This window comes from Cyanistes caeruleus, chromosome 7 (assembly GCF_971803275.1).
Source record: "Cyanistes caeruleus chromosome 7, bCyaCae1.hap1.1, whole genome shotgun sequence".
Classification (NCBI taxonomy): domain Eukaryota; kingdom Metazoa; phylum Chordata; class Aves; order Passeriformes; family Paridae; genus Cyanistes; species Cyanistes caeruleus.
The window spans coordinates 35,993,546-36,012,439 of NC_141707.1; the positions used below are offsets into that span (position 1 = coordinate 35,993,546).

The 18,894-nt window shown below is 43.3% G+C and overlaps 1 protein-coding gene across 1 annotated transcript in view; it reads right to left on the reverse strand.

The window, feature by feature from the left end:
- Positions 1-2,639: 2,639 nt before the first annotated feature.
- NXPH2 (neurexophilin 2) overlaps positions 2,640-18,894 on the reverse strand; it is a 35,250-nt gene continuing 18,995 nt past the window's right edge. The window contains exon 2 of the mRNA XM_086896605.1: positions 2,640-5,436. Coding sequence (XP_086752731.1) covers positions 4,693-5,436 — 744 coding nt within the window. The 3' untranslated portion in view covers positions 2,640-4,692. The remainder of the gene's footprint in view (positions 5,437-18,894) is intronic.

The following is an 18,894-nucleotide window of genomic DNA, read 5'->3' on the forward strand; positions in this document are numbered from 1 at the left end:
AAGCAGTGGAGTTTTTCCCCTCTGTTCTGAGGGGAAACAAGAGAACAAAAGCAGAGAGCAGTGCAAGAGGCTCTATTTGACCTGGTTGGCTGTTCCTTTACTGTTGAATAAGAAGGTGCTGATATTTCTTTTGGACTCTATTTTAGAGTCCCACCACTGTTTATGCAGGTAGGATTTTTTCTTCTCCAACTAAACTGTTTTCCCATGGCTGTGATTGCTTTTTAATTGGGCTGCAGCTGGTGCTGGATTTGTGCTGAGTTGGAAACTGAATTACATCTTTTTCTGTGTTTTTTTTTTTCCCTTTTAAAATTCAGTCTACATGCCTGGGGTTCTTGCTTGAGAGTACCAACAGCTCTGGGCTTGATTCTGACTGGCAACCCCCCGGGTATTTGGGGCTGGAGAGCTGTGCCATGGAGCTGGTGGCAGCAGCCGTGGCTGTGTCCTGTGGACTCTGTTCAGTTCCCATCACTCCTGGCTGCAGATCTGAACAGGTTTTGCAGCCCCAAGCTCAACAACCCCTCAAGGGAGGCATGGTTTGACACCAAGTAGGGTATTTCATAATAATTCAACTCCTCTTCTGTAAACCCCCTTGGTTTGTTCGTTCCAAAACAAAGGATGCTGCTCTGATAGACGCGTGCAGGAGGCACTCAGGGGGGAGAGATGGGAATGGCAAAGTCTGGTTTTTCAAACTAGACACCCTACAGCTAAAAATCCACTTGATTGATGTGTATTTCATTGAGCTACTTAGTGTAGTGCAGCTTGTTATTGTCTTTTCGACTGTGCAAATTTGAATAGAGACAGTGCTAATGACGAATCATTATTATACTATAAATAAAACATTATCCAGATTATGCTGGTCAACAGAGCATAAAACAAATAGCAAATTCTAATGTCCTTGAATTACAATTTGAAAAGAAAAGCAGCACAGGATGCTGATCTGCATGGAACACCCTTGCTTGGTTGCTGTGAGAGTTTTTCCAGTTGCATCAGGATCATCCAGGGGTTTGTTCATTTGCCACTACTTGGTAAATTCACCACAAAAAGCAAACCAGCCCAGGGAGCTCATGGCACTCAATGCTGAGCTCCCTGCTGTTCTCTGCCCTTCTGCCCCTGTGCCACAGCTGCTCCTTGTGAGGCTACAGGGAGATTAGAAATCTGAAGATCTAGAGGACAAAATTTTTCAGGGGGAAAAGAAGAAAAACCCCTGTTACTTCTTTCTTTAAGTTGGAATGATTAAAAACCATGGATGTGCAAGGTTCATGCAGCTCTGCACAGAGTGCTGGGTAAAGAAAGAAGCTGAGGCTTTATATGTTTGTCATGAGTGAGCTTTTTATTGGAATTTTTTAATGCATATCCATTGGATGGGGAGAACAACAGGAAATGTATTTAGCAAGAATTTTATCTATTTAATATGAACTCCCCAGGGAAGTGGCCACTGCCAGAATTCAGGAAGTGCTTCAGGCATAGGGTGGGATTTTTGGGGTGTCCTGTGCAGGGCCAGGAGCTAGACTTGGTGATTCCTGTGGGACCCTTCCACCTCAGGATATCCCATGATTCTATGACATTTGCACTGATACAAATGCGTGCAGAACTATCTTGTGGAGCTCAGGATTAAATAAAGGCTGTATATAAAAATCTTCTAGATTAAATTACAGTCATAAATTGTCATTGCCCACTCATGACACTTTATAAATGGTATTTAATCATTCAAGTTTTTGTTTCAAAATCCTTTGAATAAGAGCCATAATAGTAACAATTTGAAACTTTTCTGAAACAGTCACTTGTTACACAGGAAAATGTTTTTAAAAACATGGCCTGTTCTTTGTGAAATGAAATCACATTTAGTTTTGTTTACATGGGCAGCATGACATCTGACCTAATCAAGCCTGTCATCTTTGCATTGTATTTTGCTTACCCTGCTGGGTGTAAATAATTTGTTCTTAATCAGATTTTGACTGCAAGTAAGAATGTAACTGCTTTTTTTTTTTTTTTTTTGCCATGATGTTTTCAAAATTGATCTGAAAGAAAAATCAACCACCTGCTTTTAAGCTGATTCTTGAAGTATTGTGGTTGGAAGAAAAGTGGTGGGCACTTGCTGGGTGTGATGGAGTTGGGTATCAGCTCCCTCCCTCGCTCCTGCTCCAGGAGCCTCCTTGTGCCAGGGCTGGATGGCAGGAGACTGGGGTGAGTTTCTCACATGCTTTGCCTTCCTCAGGCCTGGAAACCTCAGCCTGGGAAGTGCCACAGCCAGGGAGGAGCAGAATCCAGCTCCCCTCTGGATGAGGAACTGAGCAAGGGCTGAATCAGAGCGAGCTGCCCTCTCTCCCAGCATGTTCCTGCTTGGAAATGTCCAATTTAAACTTCCCTCTTCACTTTTAAAGTACCTGCTGCAATTATTAAACTGTTAATGATTGTCTTCGTCACAACATGCGCTTCATTTCTCAAATATGGAATGCTGCTGAACCTACTCTGCCTAGGCTTGTACACAGTTCACTACAGCACACATTTAAATATCTCCCAGAAAAAACAAATTCCAGCCGGACAAAAATGTTCAGTGAGACGTTGCTGTGCCTTAGTTTTACTTTTTGTCTTCATACATGCAACATTTAAAACCAAAAATTAAATAGGCCACAAGCAAGTGCCAGATTTAATAAACTCTCTTTATTTACATACAAATACATGTACACATATGTTCTGTATATGTACACATATTTAAGTGTATATACATACATGGTTTCCACATACTCTACAATAAATAGCATGTAGGGTTTTCTTTTAATTGCCTACAGTGCTGAGTAAAAACACATGGCAGTAAAATCATGGCTTACAGCTAAGTTACAAAAGCACCAACCACTGAACTCATAGCAATAAATCCAAGCTCATGTACAGCTGGGGCGAGGACACGCTATACAGAATACAAAGTAGACCAACTTGTTGGAATTGACAGGAATAGGCAAACTAAAAAAACATCATTATAGGCCAGGAGAGACTCTGTATGAAATAAGATGAAGGAAAACATTTAGATTTATGATCAAACTAAACCACACATTTAAATTTGTAACCTAAAGAGAAAAACAAATCACCCAGTTACTCCTATATTTTTAACAGAATAATTTTTTTTTGTGTGAGTCTTTACCAAGGAAATCAGAATTAATCTCATGAGTGAGTCCTTCCAGCTGCCATAGTCACTTGTCTGTGTGCACATCACCAAACAGAGAATTTCAACAGTGCTTTATTTAAGCTGTGTGTAACTCATTGAGCCCTTGTTCGAGCCTGATTGGGGGCAATCAGCACCTCCTCAGCCAACTCCTTCCACAGGCCCTGTGACATCGAGAGAGCAAATTGGCAGCAGCAGCCGATCAATCCCCAGCAAAGCACAGGGGATGGTGCTGGCCTGCCCAGAGCCAACCACTCCTGAGTGCAGTGGGACAACACCTGGAGAAGCACAACCACAGCTGGACACCCCCCTGCTGTAACTGCAGTGCAGGGAGCTGGTTCTGCACTAGGGGAGAGCCTGGCTGAGTATTGGTGTTAACAGTTTCCAACCTGCTTTATGAGGTGGAGGTGCATAGATTTTCATTGTCCTCTTTGTCATGGCTGATACTTTGACTTAAGTTGTGCAGTGCAGAGCTAAGGGAACAACTGGTACCAAGAAGGAGAAAGGTGCTTGTTCAGGTATCATCCTTGTGCTGTGATGTGTTTTCCTTGCTGCACTTTAATGCTTGGGGGCTGGATAGCAAAATAATTGCTTCCTTTGCCTGAAGCCAGCCCCTGGTACAGTTCAGACTTCAGAGAATCACAAAATGGTTTGGGTTGGAACAAATCTTAAAGATCATCCAGTTCCAAGCCCCCCTGCCATGGGCAGGGGAACCTTCCACTAGACCAGGTTGACTTAAACAAAGATTATCTTTTTCCCAGGTATTTACAGATTCTCTGTTGCTGCAAAGCTAATACTGGGCTGTGCTTGTGTGAGAGGAATCAAACCCAGTGGTGGGCACAGGAGGAAGGAATGTACACCACACGTGCACACCTGTGGGGTCTAATAAACTAAAGCTCATTGAGGTCTAATTACATCATTGCATATCCATGGGTAAGAAGCCTGAAGGAAGAACTACTCACTCTTCACTTCAATGAACACCTACAGCTACTACAACTCATAAAAATGCAGATTTCTTTCCTTTTTATTCAAAGAATTAGCACTTCCTCTTAGTTTTTAGACTTGACTACTTGAGCCCTCTGTGTAACATTCTTCATGATATCAGTGGGAGAGCTGTTTATTTGAAGTATGAGCAGCTTCGAGGCTGCTTTGTCATTTGTTCTTTCTATTGTCACCTAAAGTTCCCAAAGGAAATAGGACCTGCTAAGTGCTGTCCAGTTCAAGTAAAAGACAACCCCTCTGCCACGGAGTTTTTTAAAAAGCGATTTTTAAGATCAACGTTCATTACAGACATAATTTTGTTTGATTTTTGTCACGTGCCTGCCTGGCAGTTCCCTTACGAATGACGAGAGAGCTAAAATGCAACGGCCTCAAATGAAAACGATTGTTACATAAACAGCTGGATTAGTTACGATACAGCACGAACACAGCTACAGTTTTTAGAGACTTTTTAACCTGATAGGAAAACATATTCTTCTCCAAAAGGTTAACGGGAATGCTCATTTTTTCAACTGCCCCCCCAGCCCCAGGCCGGGTCAGCCGGAGGACAGGTATGGTGTCTCGCTGTGGTAGTTGTAGTCGGGACAGACCTTCTGCACCAGTTTGTAATCTACGCTGTAGAAAGCGATGTAAATGCAGATGACTTTGAAGGGTTTGGAGCACAACCAGGAGACATGGCTTTGGGTCTGCTCTTGGTAGCAGATCTTGGAAGGGTCAAAGTTGCACAAGGCAGTTTTTTTAGCGCGGTCTGTTTTCTCGTACTCGATGCGGCAGTTGAAGGACTTGGACTCCTTGGTCTCCAGCGTGGACTGTGGAGAGGGTTCAAACTCGACCACTTTGGAAGGTGGCACCAGGCTGACAGAAACATTCCCCAGACCCGTGGAGTTATGTCGGAAATAAACGCTGAAGGTTCCATTGCCGTGATCGACGATTTTCCCCGTGATCAGGAGGTTCAGCTTTACAGTTTTGATGTTGGAGTGGAAGTCGCCCCATCCAAACATTTTCTTGAATTTCCCAGTTTTTACTATAGGTCTGCGTTTAGTTCGAGCCAGAGATTCCTGAACCTCCGTGATGTTGGACAACCAATCCCAAAAGTTTTCTATGCTGTCTGAGTAGGATACCTGGCCGTGTTTCAGCACTGGAGATGGCTTAACAAAGAGGCGTAAAGGGTTGATGATCCTGGAATGGACCACGTTGTCCACCAGTGACTCTGCAGCATCCTTGTCTTCCCAGTCCAGCACATCCGCGGCTTGTACGACCCGACTGGTGTCACAGAACACCTGCTCCGAAACAGAAAGGGAGAGCAGTGTGAAGGGTGGAGACAAAACAGCCAGGACACAGAAGGAGCCATTAATATTTATTTTTATATCCATAGGGTCTGAATCAGTCACCTGGACCACTGTAATGAGTAATTTCTACTGCCCTATGAAAGTTCAAGGATCTTACTCAAATTAGGTTATGGAAGATGCAAAAACCTCAATAGGAGCCATCCCCAGGGACAAATGGATAAACCTCTGGACAGGTTGATGGCCCCATGCTCAAGAGATTTGTTAGATGAACACCTGACTGAGGAAAGTGGAAACCCTGAAGACTAAAGTGGCCCCTCTGCTAAAAGATGGAGTGAAACAGAACATCAGGATTTTCCAGTCCCTTCCTTTCTCTCCCCACAACCTTCCAGCTGCTTTAGGCTTAAAATCCTGTTCTGCTGGTGTAACTGTCTCCTAAACTGTTTATTGCACATTTGTCTTTTCTGGTGTTGCTTTTTCCATTTGATCCAAACTTAGTCTGCACATTTGTGCCCTTAGTTTGACACAGAGAACATGGCCCTATTTTGGTGCGCTGGTTTCAGCTGCTCAGCTGCCAGTGCTTAGCACGGCCCAGCCTTCCAGAAGTGCTGAGCATTCCCAGCCACACAGCACAGCTCAGTTTTACAAGGCCAAGCTGAGTCTGCAATCAGAAAGCAAAACCTCCTTCTGGTAGTGACAGAATGGCCTTAAGATTTCAGAGTCAAACACACAAGTCTCAGTAAAATTCCAGCTCAGTGCAGACACACATTTCCCAGATGTGTTCTTCCTGTTCTCTCCGGCAGAGAAGCCCTGTTGGAAATGCAGAAGAGAAGCCCTGAAATGCAGAACTCGAGTGTAGGATCCAGAGGTCAGATGGAAGATCTGTTTCAACAGGATAGAAATGATCATCTGACTTTTTAGCTCCTTTAAATCTTGAGTAGAAGCTTTGGAGAAGGAGTTTTTAGGGTCTGGTCTGTTTAGACCTGCCTTACACCATTGTCCTAATGTACGAAAGAAAAACTTTTTTAGCTGCAACTATTTCTACAAAATGTGTGAACATATCAAAGAGACGCTTAAAATGGGAAGAAGAAAGGAGAGTGGTTGTCCTGCCTGCTGGCACCTGGCAAAATGCGGCTCTTGCTTCATCACCGATCTGACAGTGCCAGGATCCAGGTGGTGGATCCCAGCATAACTAATGCAGGGATGGGGTTTTCACTCTCCAGCGGCAACATTACGGGGTGGAAGTTTGCCTAAAGCAGCCAAAACGTGGAGCACAGACATGGAATGTGTGGGGTGGAATTTTGTGCTTTCTGTCTCATGAGGGAAACCTCAATGCTGGGCTTGTTTTTCTCTCTGCTCCTGATCCCAAAGAGTCTCCTACACCTCTGGCTCCTCACAGGGGAGGGTTCTGTTTTTACCATATCCAGCTATTATCTCTATAAATTGCAATTTTTCATTTCATCATCTGGCAAAGATTAGAAACTCCAAAGCCCCTAATCTTCACTGGGGCCTGTTCTGCAGCAATAGGATCCAAACCAGAGCCCAAACCCACTACCACATGTCTTTCCTGATCACCCCAAATGCAGTAATTAAGATGAAATGTGGAACAGCAGCCACATTCACATCTTAAATGTTGAAAGGTGACCATCACTATTGCTAAATCATAAAATCACAGAATGGTTTGGGTTGGAATGGATCTTAAAGATCATTCAGTTCCAAACCCCTGCCATGGGCAGGGACACCTTCCAACCTGGCCTTGGACACTTCTAGGAACCTGTTCCAGTGCCTCATCACCTTCACAGTAAAGAATTTCTTCCTAATAACCAGTCTAAACCTGCCCTCCTTCAGCTTAAGGCCATTCCACTCGCCCTATCTCTTATTTTTCACTAGAAATAAATCCATGGCTGGGTAGAAATGCAGTGGGCCAGGTGCATCTCTGCAGAAATACATTATTTCCTTCTTCAGATTAAAAGCGGGGGAAGAAAAGACAACAGTGATCATTCTCAGCCCGAGACCTTGTATGTCAACTTTCTGCCTCTATCTTATATTTTTTTTATGGCTAAGCTACAAATCCGGGGAAATAGGAGATTCTAATGGAAACAGTGACAGATGCTGATCTGTACCAGGCCAAATAGCACTGCCATAATGATTCTGGGGGAAACATCACTTCTGCTGTGATGGAAAGCTCCTGGTGAAGCTCTGTCATGTTTATGTGTGGTTCTTCAGCCACTCTTAAGACTGTCACCAGCCCAGGATCAGCTGTGTGATGATGAGAACACTGGCCATCCCCACTGCCAGGGAAATCACTCCCCTGCTGCAGAGAACTGACTCTACTCTGTTCACATGAAGCAAGAAGTGCTGCACACGTTCACCCATCCCAAACCTGACCTGAGGCCTTGACAAGCACAAAAAAGAGGCTTTTCTGCCGCATTTCTAGATTGCAGCTGGGCCCAGGGGCCTGGCAGTGCTGGAATACCAGAAACTTTCCTCATTTGCATGGCTAAATGAAATGCTATTTAAAATGCTAATGACCACTCAAACCATGGGCACCTACAGCTGGCATTGCTGTTAGTAACTGAGTCAGAGGGAAAAGTGGTTGGGTATTTTAAGGTGAAATTTATGGAAAGGAAGCTGTTCAGTTCACAGGGGATTCTGGCTTTGCTGGTGTCTGCACCCAGCTCTGACTGTCCTCTGGCAAGGGCACAAGAACACCCTCAAATATCCTTCAGGGCTACTTGTCTTCTGCAATGCTTATTGAAATCCCTGCAATGGCTCTTTGGCTTTTTTCCCCTGGCCTTTTATGAGGAGATCCAGAGGACACTGAGCCATGTGCTCAGTGTATGTCTCTTCTGGGGGCTCTCACACCAGATGAGATGGCAGAGCGCTGCTTTCCCAGGAGTGCCTTGCTGAAGGCTCTGATAGGAAAAGAAGAAATATGTGGGTATAGGGTTGGGGATGGCTGAAGGGTGGGAAACATTAACACATGCTAAAGCCAGGCAGGCTTGCCACATCAATAACGTATCAGGACACAAGTATTTCAAGACCATGATGGTGAAATCACAGAATTGCACCTTGCTAGACTACTGCTACTTTTATTTATGTATGTGTTACACCAAATGAGGTTTACTCATGGGATAATGAAATGCACCCCTGAAGCTGCAGTGACCTGGGCTATTTCATGTGGCAACAAAACAGCTTTCATAACACAGGAAAGTGAAATCATTGATGAATTGAATTATAAGGATGTAATACTCCTGTTTAAGGCCCAGACAGCAATCCCTAGGCACTTCAGAAAGCTGTATCTTACTTGAGTATTTTTTTTCTCCTCTTTCTTTAAGTATTTTGCAAGGCTGTGGGATTCTCCAGTCTTGCACAGCCTTAATTCTTGACTCTGCTCCATCCTAGTGCTGTCTTGTTCCAGTGATTTCATTACAGGGCTGAGATTCAGGAGCTGACAGAGCTGTCAGCGCCGAGGGCTGTGGGGAAGGGACCTCATGGCTCGGGGTGGTAAATTGGTTGTGTTTTGCAAATATTCAGTAAAAGAAGAGCTTAACAAAGAACCGCCTGGTTCTGCTCAGTGCCCGCCGCAGCAGCAGGAGCGAGGGGACACTGTTCAGAGATGTGAATAATGTCTGTGCTTTTGTAATGTAAAACCTTTGTGGTGTGTAGGTTTTTTTCCTGTTTTGAATAAAGCTTTCTGCAATATAAGAGAACCCGACTCTAACACTCGCTTTTCCCAAGGCCCTTCCCTCACTGGCTGCATTTTGCTGTTAGTGAGGAAGGGCCGATGGCTTTGTTCAGCTGTTTATTCACATTGGTTAGCAATTTCCGGGCAATAAAAAAATCTGTATTAAAAGAATGCAGCACATGCTGGAAAAAACGACTTCCTCAGCATCTTTCAATTTCACTATAATGCATTGCTATAGTGAAAAATATTGCTGGTAGGGTATTTGAAAAATACCAGCTTAGGGAAGTTAGTGTATCCATTTAAACAGATGGCGATTGCTGGAGTTCTCCTCTGCTGCACCGGTGTTTTCCCATTCCCTCCAAACCATCAATTTCCAAAGAGAAAACACCTAATCTTTTTCCCTATTACAGAGGCTGTAAAATGGCACCCAGTTACCCTAAAATTTCCATTAGCCTGTAGATATTTTCCAGTAAGAAACACAGTCTTGGCCCCATCCACAGCGCGTCTCACTGTTTTCTTTTGCTGCGTAAATGTCGAGAACAGTTCAAATCAGTGTGGTGTGGTTTATATTTACGGGGTTTTAAACTTCAAACCTTTGGTACTTCCTGTGCCCTCCTCTAAAAGATGGTGATTGCTCTTCAAATTCTCCCCCTTCCATGCATGATCCTGACCAAGACAGAGCAGCACAGGGTTAAATAACATTCCCTGTGAGCTATTTTTGAGAAATGAGCTGACACTGATGAGACACTGGTATCAGCAAATGCTCTATTTTCTCTATTTGCCCAAATTTGGGTTCATTTGGAACTCAGTCCGGTGCCTTTCTCTGTAGGCAAGACACTAAATAAAAGCAGGTGTCCCCATGCAGGAGTTAATAGTTCTGGTGCTTTGGGAATTTTATCCAGGTTATTCATCAATCACCAGCAATCATTCCTTTAGCTTCACCCCTGCCAGGAATCATTTAAAAACTCTTGGCAATTAGCTGAAATGAATTGGTCTGTTGGAATAAACAGCTCTGAAGCACCATTCTGCTGCTCACTGGGAGCTTTTTATCCCACTGCTGGAGAGGAGGGCTACCACCATCCCTCCAGCCCCCAGTTTCACCAGTGAAAAACTCATACTGGGGGAGGATTCCAGTGATCTCCTCACTCTCTGCTGCTTCCATGCCCTAGTGTCCCACGGGTTTACACTCGTGTCCCCTCTGCAGCAGGACAGGGCACCTCTCAGGGTTCCCTGTGCTGATTTTGGAGCCTCACAGGCCGAGATAATGTGGCCCCATCGACTGCACAAAAGCCCCAGTTTGAATGGGGGTGTGTGGCAGGGAAGAGAAATAACTCTGCTTTATCGGTTTGAAAATTCAGTGATTTCAACACATTTATCAAATTTTAAATAATTTATGTCTTGACAGGGCTTATCAATTTTGCAAAGCACACACATTAACCAGATACAATGATCTCATATTAGCTTTTTCAGCATCTTACACTGGAGCCCAGAAATATTAATAAAAACTCAGCCCATCATCAATTAAATGGAAAAACCATAAAATTGTGTTCCATTATAGTATTTTAGTCTTTTTTTCCCCCCAAGAAAATGATGACAGGCTCTAATAATTCATCACAACAAGCTGATCTTGAACTTTACTGATTATTAAATTTTTTTTTCAAAGAGAGGCTGTGGAGGTTTTTATGGCTGTGGATGTGACTGCTTTCAGGAATGCTGCGAGGAATTTGGTTAAGCAACATCTTTCAGCAGGACTGTGTAAGAGTGCCACATTTGTTCCATCCAGTCACAGCATTATTTTTCAGGATGCTGTGGAACTGCTTTGCAATGAAGCCAAAAGACTGAGCTGGATGTGGCTTGGAGCAATCTGGTCTGGTGAAACGTGTTCCTGCCCATCCATGGCCCGGGGCTGGAATGAGAGGAGCTTTAAGATCCCTTCCAACCCAAACCCTTCTGTGATTCTATAATCTACCAAGCACTGAGCTGGTGGTGGGGTGGTGGGATGTGAATATCCAGAAGAGAGGCTGAACCCTGTAACTGAGGATGCCCTCACTCCTCAGGCACCTAAAAGGCCTTTCTAGGTTCTACAGCCTCCTCCCTGCTAAACTGTAAGTAAATAAACACTAGCAGGTTCTTGTACCTGTTTTTGTCTCTTCTGGGGCAATGATTAACTCTTCTGAACATTCTTGTGCAAAGATGAAATTAAGCCACAGATTCAGAGTTCATTTGTTTGATTTCTGTTTCATTTTGAACCGGATGATACAGAGGGACTGTGGGGTTCAGTGTGCCAAATCCAGGAAAGATATCCATTATGGGAGTCAAGGGTCCTGATCTCTAGCTGGACAGTGGCAGAGTATTCAGACTTCTCAAAGCCCCCCAGACAAATTAGGAAGCTTACAATTCAGAAATCTTTAAATGCTATTGCAACTTTCTTTCACTCAGGGAAGGTAGTCAGAAATCCCCTGTTCAATAACTAACAGAACTGGATTATTTTAACAATTTTACCCAAACTTGTATAGTTAAAAATAAAATGAGAAGATGCTTCAGCAGAAAAGAAAACCTCCAGGATTGGACCTTGCAGCCCACTATATTTTCTGCTTGTAAACAGAATCAGTGGATCATTAAGGCTGGAAAAGACCTCTGAGATCATTGAGTACAACCTGTGACTGAACACCACTGTTTCCATCAGACCATGGCACTGAGTGCCACATCCAGGTTTCCCTAAACACTTCCAAGGATGGTAACTCCACCATCTCCCTGGGCAACCTATTCCAGTGTCTAATCACCATTTCTGTGAAGAAATTCCCCTAATGTCCAATCTAAACCTCCCCTGGCACAGCTAATAACATCATCCCTTGTCCTTGTTGCTGGTTCCCTGGGAGCAGAGCCTGACCCCCAGAGCCTCCTTTTTTCCAGGCTGAGCTCCCTGAGCTCCCTCAGCTGCTCCTGATGCTCCAGATCTTTCCCCAGCTCCATTCCTGGATATGCTTCAACCCTTCACTATCCTTCCTGAATTGAGGGGCCCAGAACTGGACACAGCACTTGGGGCGTGGCCAGGGGTAGAATCAATGCCCTGGTCCTGCTGGCCACACCATTCCTGACACAGGCCAGGAGCCGCTGGCCTTCTTGGCCACCTGGCCACACCTGGGCTCACCTTCAGCCAGACAGGGCCACTGAAAGGGGATTTGCCATTCCTCCTCAAACCATCTGAGGGAGAAAGATCTCTGTCTATACCTGCATCCACCTGAAGGCCAGCAAAGGTACAGGTAGAAATCTTTAGTTTGATAAGAATATGAGATAGATAACATCCAAACAACCCACAGACAAAAATACAAATCTAAAGGGGATATGTTGGGAGAAATTTCCAATCCCAGATACAATTTCATTGCATGTTTTTTAAACAGAATTGACAGTTCAAACTCAGTACCATATTTTACAGGGAAAAAACTCCCATTTTAAAATTCTCCAATTTGTGCAAGCAAGCAAAATACTATTTTACTAAAACACCACTTCAATAAAGAAACAAAACTGGGAGCAAGAAGCAACAGAAGAAAAGAGTGAAAATTAAAAATAAAGCCTGCAAAGATTTCCTATTTCAAAACTGTGCCTTTTCACAACCCTGACAAGTAGTTTTAGGTTATCTGAAGTGTTCCCTCCAGCCACAATCGGATAAATTGCTTAGAGCATAGATTGCTTTTAAATTATATCCATGCATTGAATTGATCTACCTTTTTGCTGAGAGAACAGAAAATTTGTTCTGAGAAATGTTTCTTGCCAAATATGTGAACCGATTCTCTTCTTGAAGACTTTGACTCTTTGGTTTCCCCTCCCCCTGCCTTAAATCTAAATTAAAGATCTTTGAGATAAAAATTAGGTCTTTTTGTATGTTTGTTTGGGAGCAACTTTTAAAATTTTTTCTTAGATATCACTAAGTAGTTTTAGTTCTTTGCTGTATATGAGGCATTCTGAAAGGGTGGGGAAGTAACAGAAATTTAAACCTTTCTGTGAAGGGTCTGAAAAAGTCTTGTGTAAAAATATCAAAATGAGATACAACAGATATAGAAAACTTAGATTATTATTATATTAGCACCAAATAACCCACACTGATTCTCAAGTGGCTTTTTCAGTCACTCCATCCATTTTCTTGAAATGCAGGCTGAATTCTCACAATCTAGTTTGCACTGAGCTTCACTGGTCCAATGGACATATTTAATGTCTTATGGTACTGAGATGTGCTTTTAGGGTGGAGATCTGGCATTTAGTTATTTTTAGCAGACATTTAGAAGACAATCCTATTCACTTAGAAATCCTGTGAGATGTGCCAGGTGTTTTCAATCTAAACTGAAAATGTCCTGCTTTGCAGGTGCAGCTCATGGAGTCATTTAGGTTGGAAAAGACTGTAAAAAACATCCAGTCCAACCACTGATCCGGCACTGCCAAGTCCCACTAAACCCTGTCCCTGAAAACCACAGCAGCTTGCAGGACCAAACCCCAGCCCAGCCTCCTGTTCCCGCAAAGGGAAGCAGGGATGCTCAGCCCCTCTGCCAAGCCGGCACCTGCCGACCAGCCAGCCGTCTGCTGAACTTTACAGTTAATAATCTCCCCTCCTGCTTATTTCCTTAATGCCTGGGAGATTTCGCTTTACGTTTGCCGGGATCAGTTCATTAAAATACTAATTTCAAGCGGTAATTATCTGTGTGTGAGCGCTGCCGGTGGAACCCGTGCTAGCGCTGATACGCTCTCAGCTGCAGGAGACTTCCCAGATGCTCAGGTCCCTGGAAGCTCTGGGCAGGAGTGACCATGGTGCTCAGCTGAAGCCTGGCTGGAAAAGATTTCTAGGGGAAAAATCTGTTTTAAAGAAATCTTTTTTAAGAATCACAGTTAAGCATGAAGGCTGTTTTGTGTGGCAGGGAAAGTGCATGAACAGAAAAGTGCTGTATCTGTTCGAAATGAACCTGACTTTACTGAAGTTGTCATGAGATTTTTTTCATGCCGTGTAAAGTTTAAATTAAAAATCAATTATGGAAGAGCCCTTCATCTCCTCTCTGGAATTGTTTCATGTTTGGATGTGAACTCGGGAGACCCCAATGACCTCCCTGTGCTAAATGCGACACAGCAAAGGCTGATTTTCTCTCTTCCCACTCATGTGCAGTTATTCAATTTTTTACTGCATTATGAAGAGGAGAGTTTTAATAATCAAACCAGATTAGAAGAATGAAAGGATGCTCCTACGAGTTAGAAACAGAGAGAAGCTGTGCATTTCTAGCAGATTTGAAGCTCTGTATTATTACAATGCGTAAGAGATGATTAACAAAGAAAAATATTACAGTTATCTACTTCCTTTGAGAGCTTAACTAATGAACCTCTACCAGCTGCTCTAGAAAAATCAGTAACACTATCACTATCAATTTCAAGACAAAGCACAGCTGACAGATGCTTGAAGTGATAAATCAGGCTGCTCAAGGATTAAAATAACAAGCCCCAAATGGCCTTTAAAAGACAAAGGTGCTGCAGTGAACTATTTTCAACCACTTTGGATACTGTCAAAAGTTAGATCACTGATACAATTATCTTGCAAAACAGTAATGACCAAAGTAATATGTTATGAAAAATCTAACAATGGTGATACTTGAGCCAGGATTTTGAAAAGAACGCATTTGATAGTCATTTGTGCTTTTAATGGCAGAACTGAGAATGCCGTGCTTCCCTGAATACTTCTTCTGGGAATGAATGATGAAAAGTGAGCACTGGGCTGCAGCATTAAATGTAACTGAATTGCATTCTTGTACATTTTAATTAATCTTTTTTAAAAGCAAGAAGTTACATTTTAATAGGCAATGAACACCATTATTTAAATGAAGCATAAGATTTTTGTGTTGCTTCACTGCAGACTGCATTTCCTAACAACCTGCCGGTTATGTGATGGAGATAAAGATCCCATTCCTGGAGAACAGCTTCCAAACTCCACTGCCTTTCATGGGAGACAACTGTAGCTAGGGGAGAGTGAACAGAAACGAATCCCAAGTTTCTGGGCTTTGCCCCAGCTGTCACAGTTTAGTGCATCTTGTCAGAGCATGCACTTTTCCTAACCCTCAGCTGCATTAGGAAGGAAATACAGTTTAAAGCTTTAAAAGGCGTTTTTCTGGCACCACTCTTGGGCTCAGGCAGGGTCATCACAGGGCTCAGTGTGGAAAGGTCCCAGTAGAAAAGAGCTGCCCTAAGTGCTTTTGGCACTGACGTCTCAGGAAAGCAGTGGTCACCCCAAGCTCCTGGGCAAGCTCCTTCTACAGAACCAGTTAACTGGCCTTATCCAGTGAATTCTTCCCAAATCCTCCTGCTGTTTGAAGGAAGCGTGTGGATGTATCCAAGAGTCCATCAGCTGGCCAGGGACAGAGGAGATTGACTAATACTCTCAGGTTAAAAGCTCTCTTCCAGAGAACACTTTTATTGTTTTCTTCAGGGATAATGTTTCTTCCTGGAAACCCTGCTGCCCACGTGCGCTGCCATTAATGCACCCTGAGCAGCACGGTCAGACCCAAACTCTCGGGGCTGTTCAGTGCATCCACGGCATCTCCCTAAGAAAAATATTCCTGCTTCAAAGCTTTGTGACAGAAACACGTGGGAAGTGCAGGAGCAGGCTGGACTGGCACTGGCACGGAGGCACAGGGGGACCCACTGCTGCTCAAATGTTGTGAACCAGGCAGCCATGGGGCCAAGATTGCTTTGGAAATGCAGCCCAGAGATGTGAGGGTCACACACTGGGGAGAAGCTGCTCCACTGACATCTCTTCAGTAAGATGGAGGCCCAGGAAAAGCCTGGCGGTGAGCACCACCCCAGGACTGCACCAAAACCTGTCCCTTGCCGAGCAAGCCCATTCTCACTGCCTTTCCCCACTTGCTCCAGACTGCAGCACAGGTTTGGGATGAAGGCCAGGCTGAGGGTTGTCCTCCTTCCCACCATGTAGCCAGTGTGGAGCTGCCTGTCCCTACGCCTGCTCACAGCTTGTGTCCTCCCTGCTGAATGTGTGGAAGGCCACAGCAGTTTTCTAAATTAAATTAAAATTCTTTTTCCTTTTCAAAGCACTTAGCTTGAGGTAGGCACATGGGGGCACTTGGAGGTGTTTCACTGCTGCCTACACACACACATGCATGCTGCTTTCCTAAATGAATTACTCTCTTAAAGAAGAGAAAATCACTGACTGAGGCTGCCTGATTATTAAGTTTTAAGGTGAAACAATATTAGCTTTTGCCTGGCATGAGTCAGCCACGCCTGCAGTCATTGTGTTCTTCATAATGGTGTACTAACAGTGACTTCATACTGTAAGGTCCTATTGAAACCCAATTTTAATCCCTTTTAATTTATTCAGCCATTTTGTGTGTCCCCAAGAATAGGAAAATCAGAATTCCCTTTTGGAAAAATCAAAATGACAGGTTTAAGACACTTTGAAAATGACAAGGTTCAAATCTGAAATCCAGTCATCATGTAAGTTTTAACAGAGCTTAATTAGAAGTTGGTCAGTCATCTGCCCTGATATAATAAATCCATGACTTGTGTTTAACAAAGGGAGATGAGTTTGACACCTAGATCTCTTGGAAGAATGTCACAACATGTGCCTGGTTTATTCCCTTGCAGGAATTTACCAAGATAATTAATATCTAAATCTTTGTAAATGCACTGTAAGAACAGAAAGAGGATCTGAAGACAGAAAGGCTTAGATCAGATGAAAATGTTACATTCTAGCACAATAGGAGTTAATACAAATTGCTGTCATTTGCATGCAAAAATACAATTTCAAACCTATTTGCTCCACATCTGTATCAAACAAGAAGGGAGCACATTCAACACATCTTTACATTTTCCAATCTTTCTTTTACTCTGAATTACAGTGCACATAAACCCAAGTGTTAATTTGGTCTCATTTCACTATGCATTTAATGTATTCCAATTGGCATATAAAGAATAACATTTCCAGGTTGTGTAAAAGAACTGTACTAGCAGGGTGCTTGCAGTTGGTGAAACAAGCCCTGACAGCAGATAAATCCAGGGGGGGCTGAGGATGAGGGGATTGGCACTTTAGCATGTGGTTTTTAAGGCACATGTGTCTGAAACATCCCCCAAAAATGTACAATCCTAGAAACATGGTAGGGGGAAGTGTTCTATTCTGAGGTACACTAGTGGTGTTTCACAGGAAAAGCTGTATAAAAGCATAACCTGAAATAATCTCTCCTGTGTTAGCACAAATAATGAAAACTGGAATGCAAATATCAGTGGATCAGTGGATCCAGCCAGCTGGATCCCAAACCTGCAAAAACCCCAAAGGCCGGAACCTTTCAGTTTAGATAAGCCTCAGTGAGAAATCTCAGCTCTGTTGGCTTGTCTGTCTTCACTTAAAACAGAACTTTTTTTCCCCTCCTCAAAGTTTAGATAATCACAGAATGGTTTGGATTGGAAGGGATCTTAAAGATCATCATCAGCCCTGGGCAGGGTCACCTTCAGCCAGGAAGGTTCCATGGATACTCCTATCCACGTTCCCCTAACAACCCCTTTGACTTTTCCTTACTCCAGGACTTGACCACCCAAGGTAACAAAACCAAAGTGCTCCGTAAACACCTCCGTTTTCAGATTTCTTTTGGAGTTATTCTTTTTTTCAGATGACTGCAGTCTTGACCTCCCTGGCAAATAATGAATTTGCTTCCAAAACGGAATTTGCTAATTTAAGATATACTCTGAAAATTACTAATTTCCAGTAGTCAGTTCTCACTACTATTTAAAAAGTTGAATAAATCGGTTCAGAAGGACACAAAATTGCTAATAAGACTTATAGTCACTGCTTAATTCACACGCTGACTGAACAGGACAAAGTGAGGTATTTTCATTAAACTGTCAAATTCTGAGTCTGTATAAGAAACTAAGCACTGGTCATGAATAGGTTTGGGAGTGAGTGTCAGCAAGTGCCCCAAGTAACCTCAAACCCCACCATTCTGGGGCTAGGAAGAGCAGGTTTTTAGAACAAGAGATGTGAGATGTGAGCTGATAAAGGGAGGCTACGAGAACTGGCAATGTGTAAGTGATGCCAGGCTTCAAAAGTCACGCAATCCTTCTTGTTCCTAATGTGTGTTTCCCCACAGATTGTGGAGATCAAAGAAGGAAACAAATCTAAATGTAACTGCCTAGACCAAAGCTGGTAATAAGTGTATGACAGACATAAAAGCAACTCCGCTGTAAATGTTTTAAACTGTCTCCTGTGAATACAAAAGGTGGTTCTAACAGGGACAGGAAGTAATTCCCTGTATTAAAATTTAATATGTTGCCCTATGTGATCAATTACAAAGCTATAAATATGTATGTGCGTGACTGAATCAGTAATAAAAATGTGATTTTATAAGTCTCTGAGTCTCCATGATCAGGCCAATAAACTTGTTACATCAAATTACATTGCAGCTTCTGATACCTACAGGAGTGCCAGTTCTCGTGATGAACCATTTCAGGAAGGGCTCGTTTTCCTGTCCTACCTGCCTGTGATGGTGCAGGGATAAAGACAAATGGAGCACAGCCCTGTGCCACTTCCCTGTGTGCCTTTGGTACAAACCAAATCTGGACCAGTCACAACCACCAAATTTGCCAGAGTATATGCAAGGTAGTCTGCTATTGATTTTTGCCTCAGAAACTGGTAAATAAATCTGTTTTCCCCATTCTTCATAGCTGGGTTTGAGGCTGGGAACCTTCCAGCTCCTGTTTGAGGCATAGCAGCTTCTCCTGTCCATGAG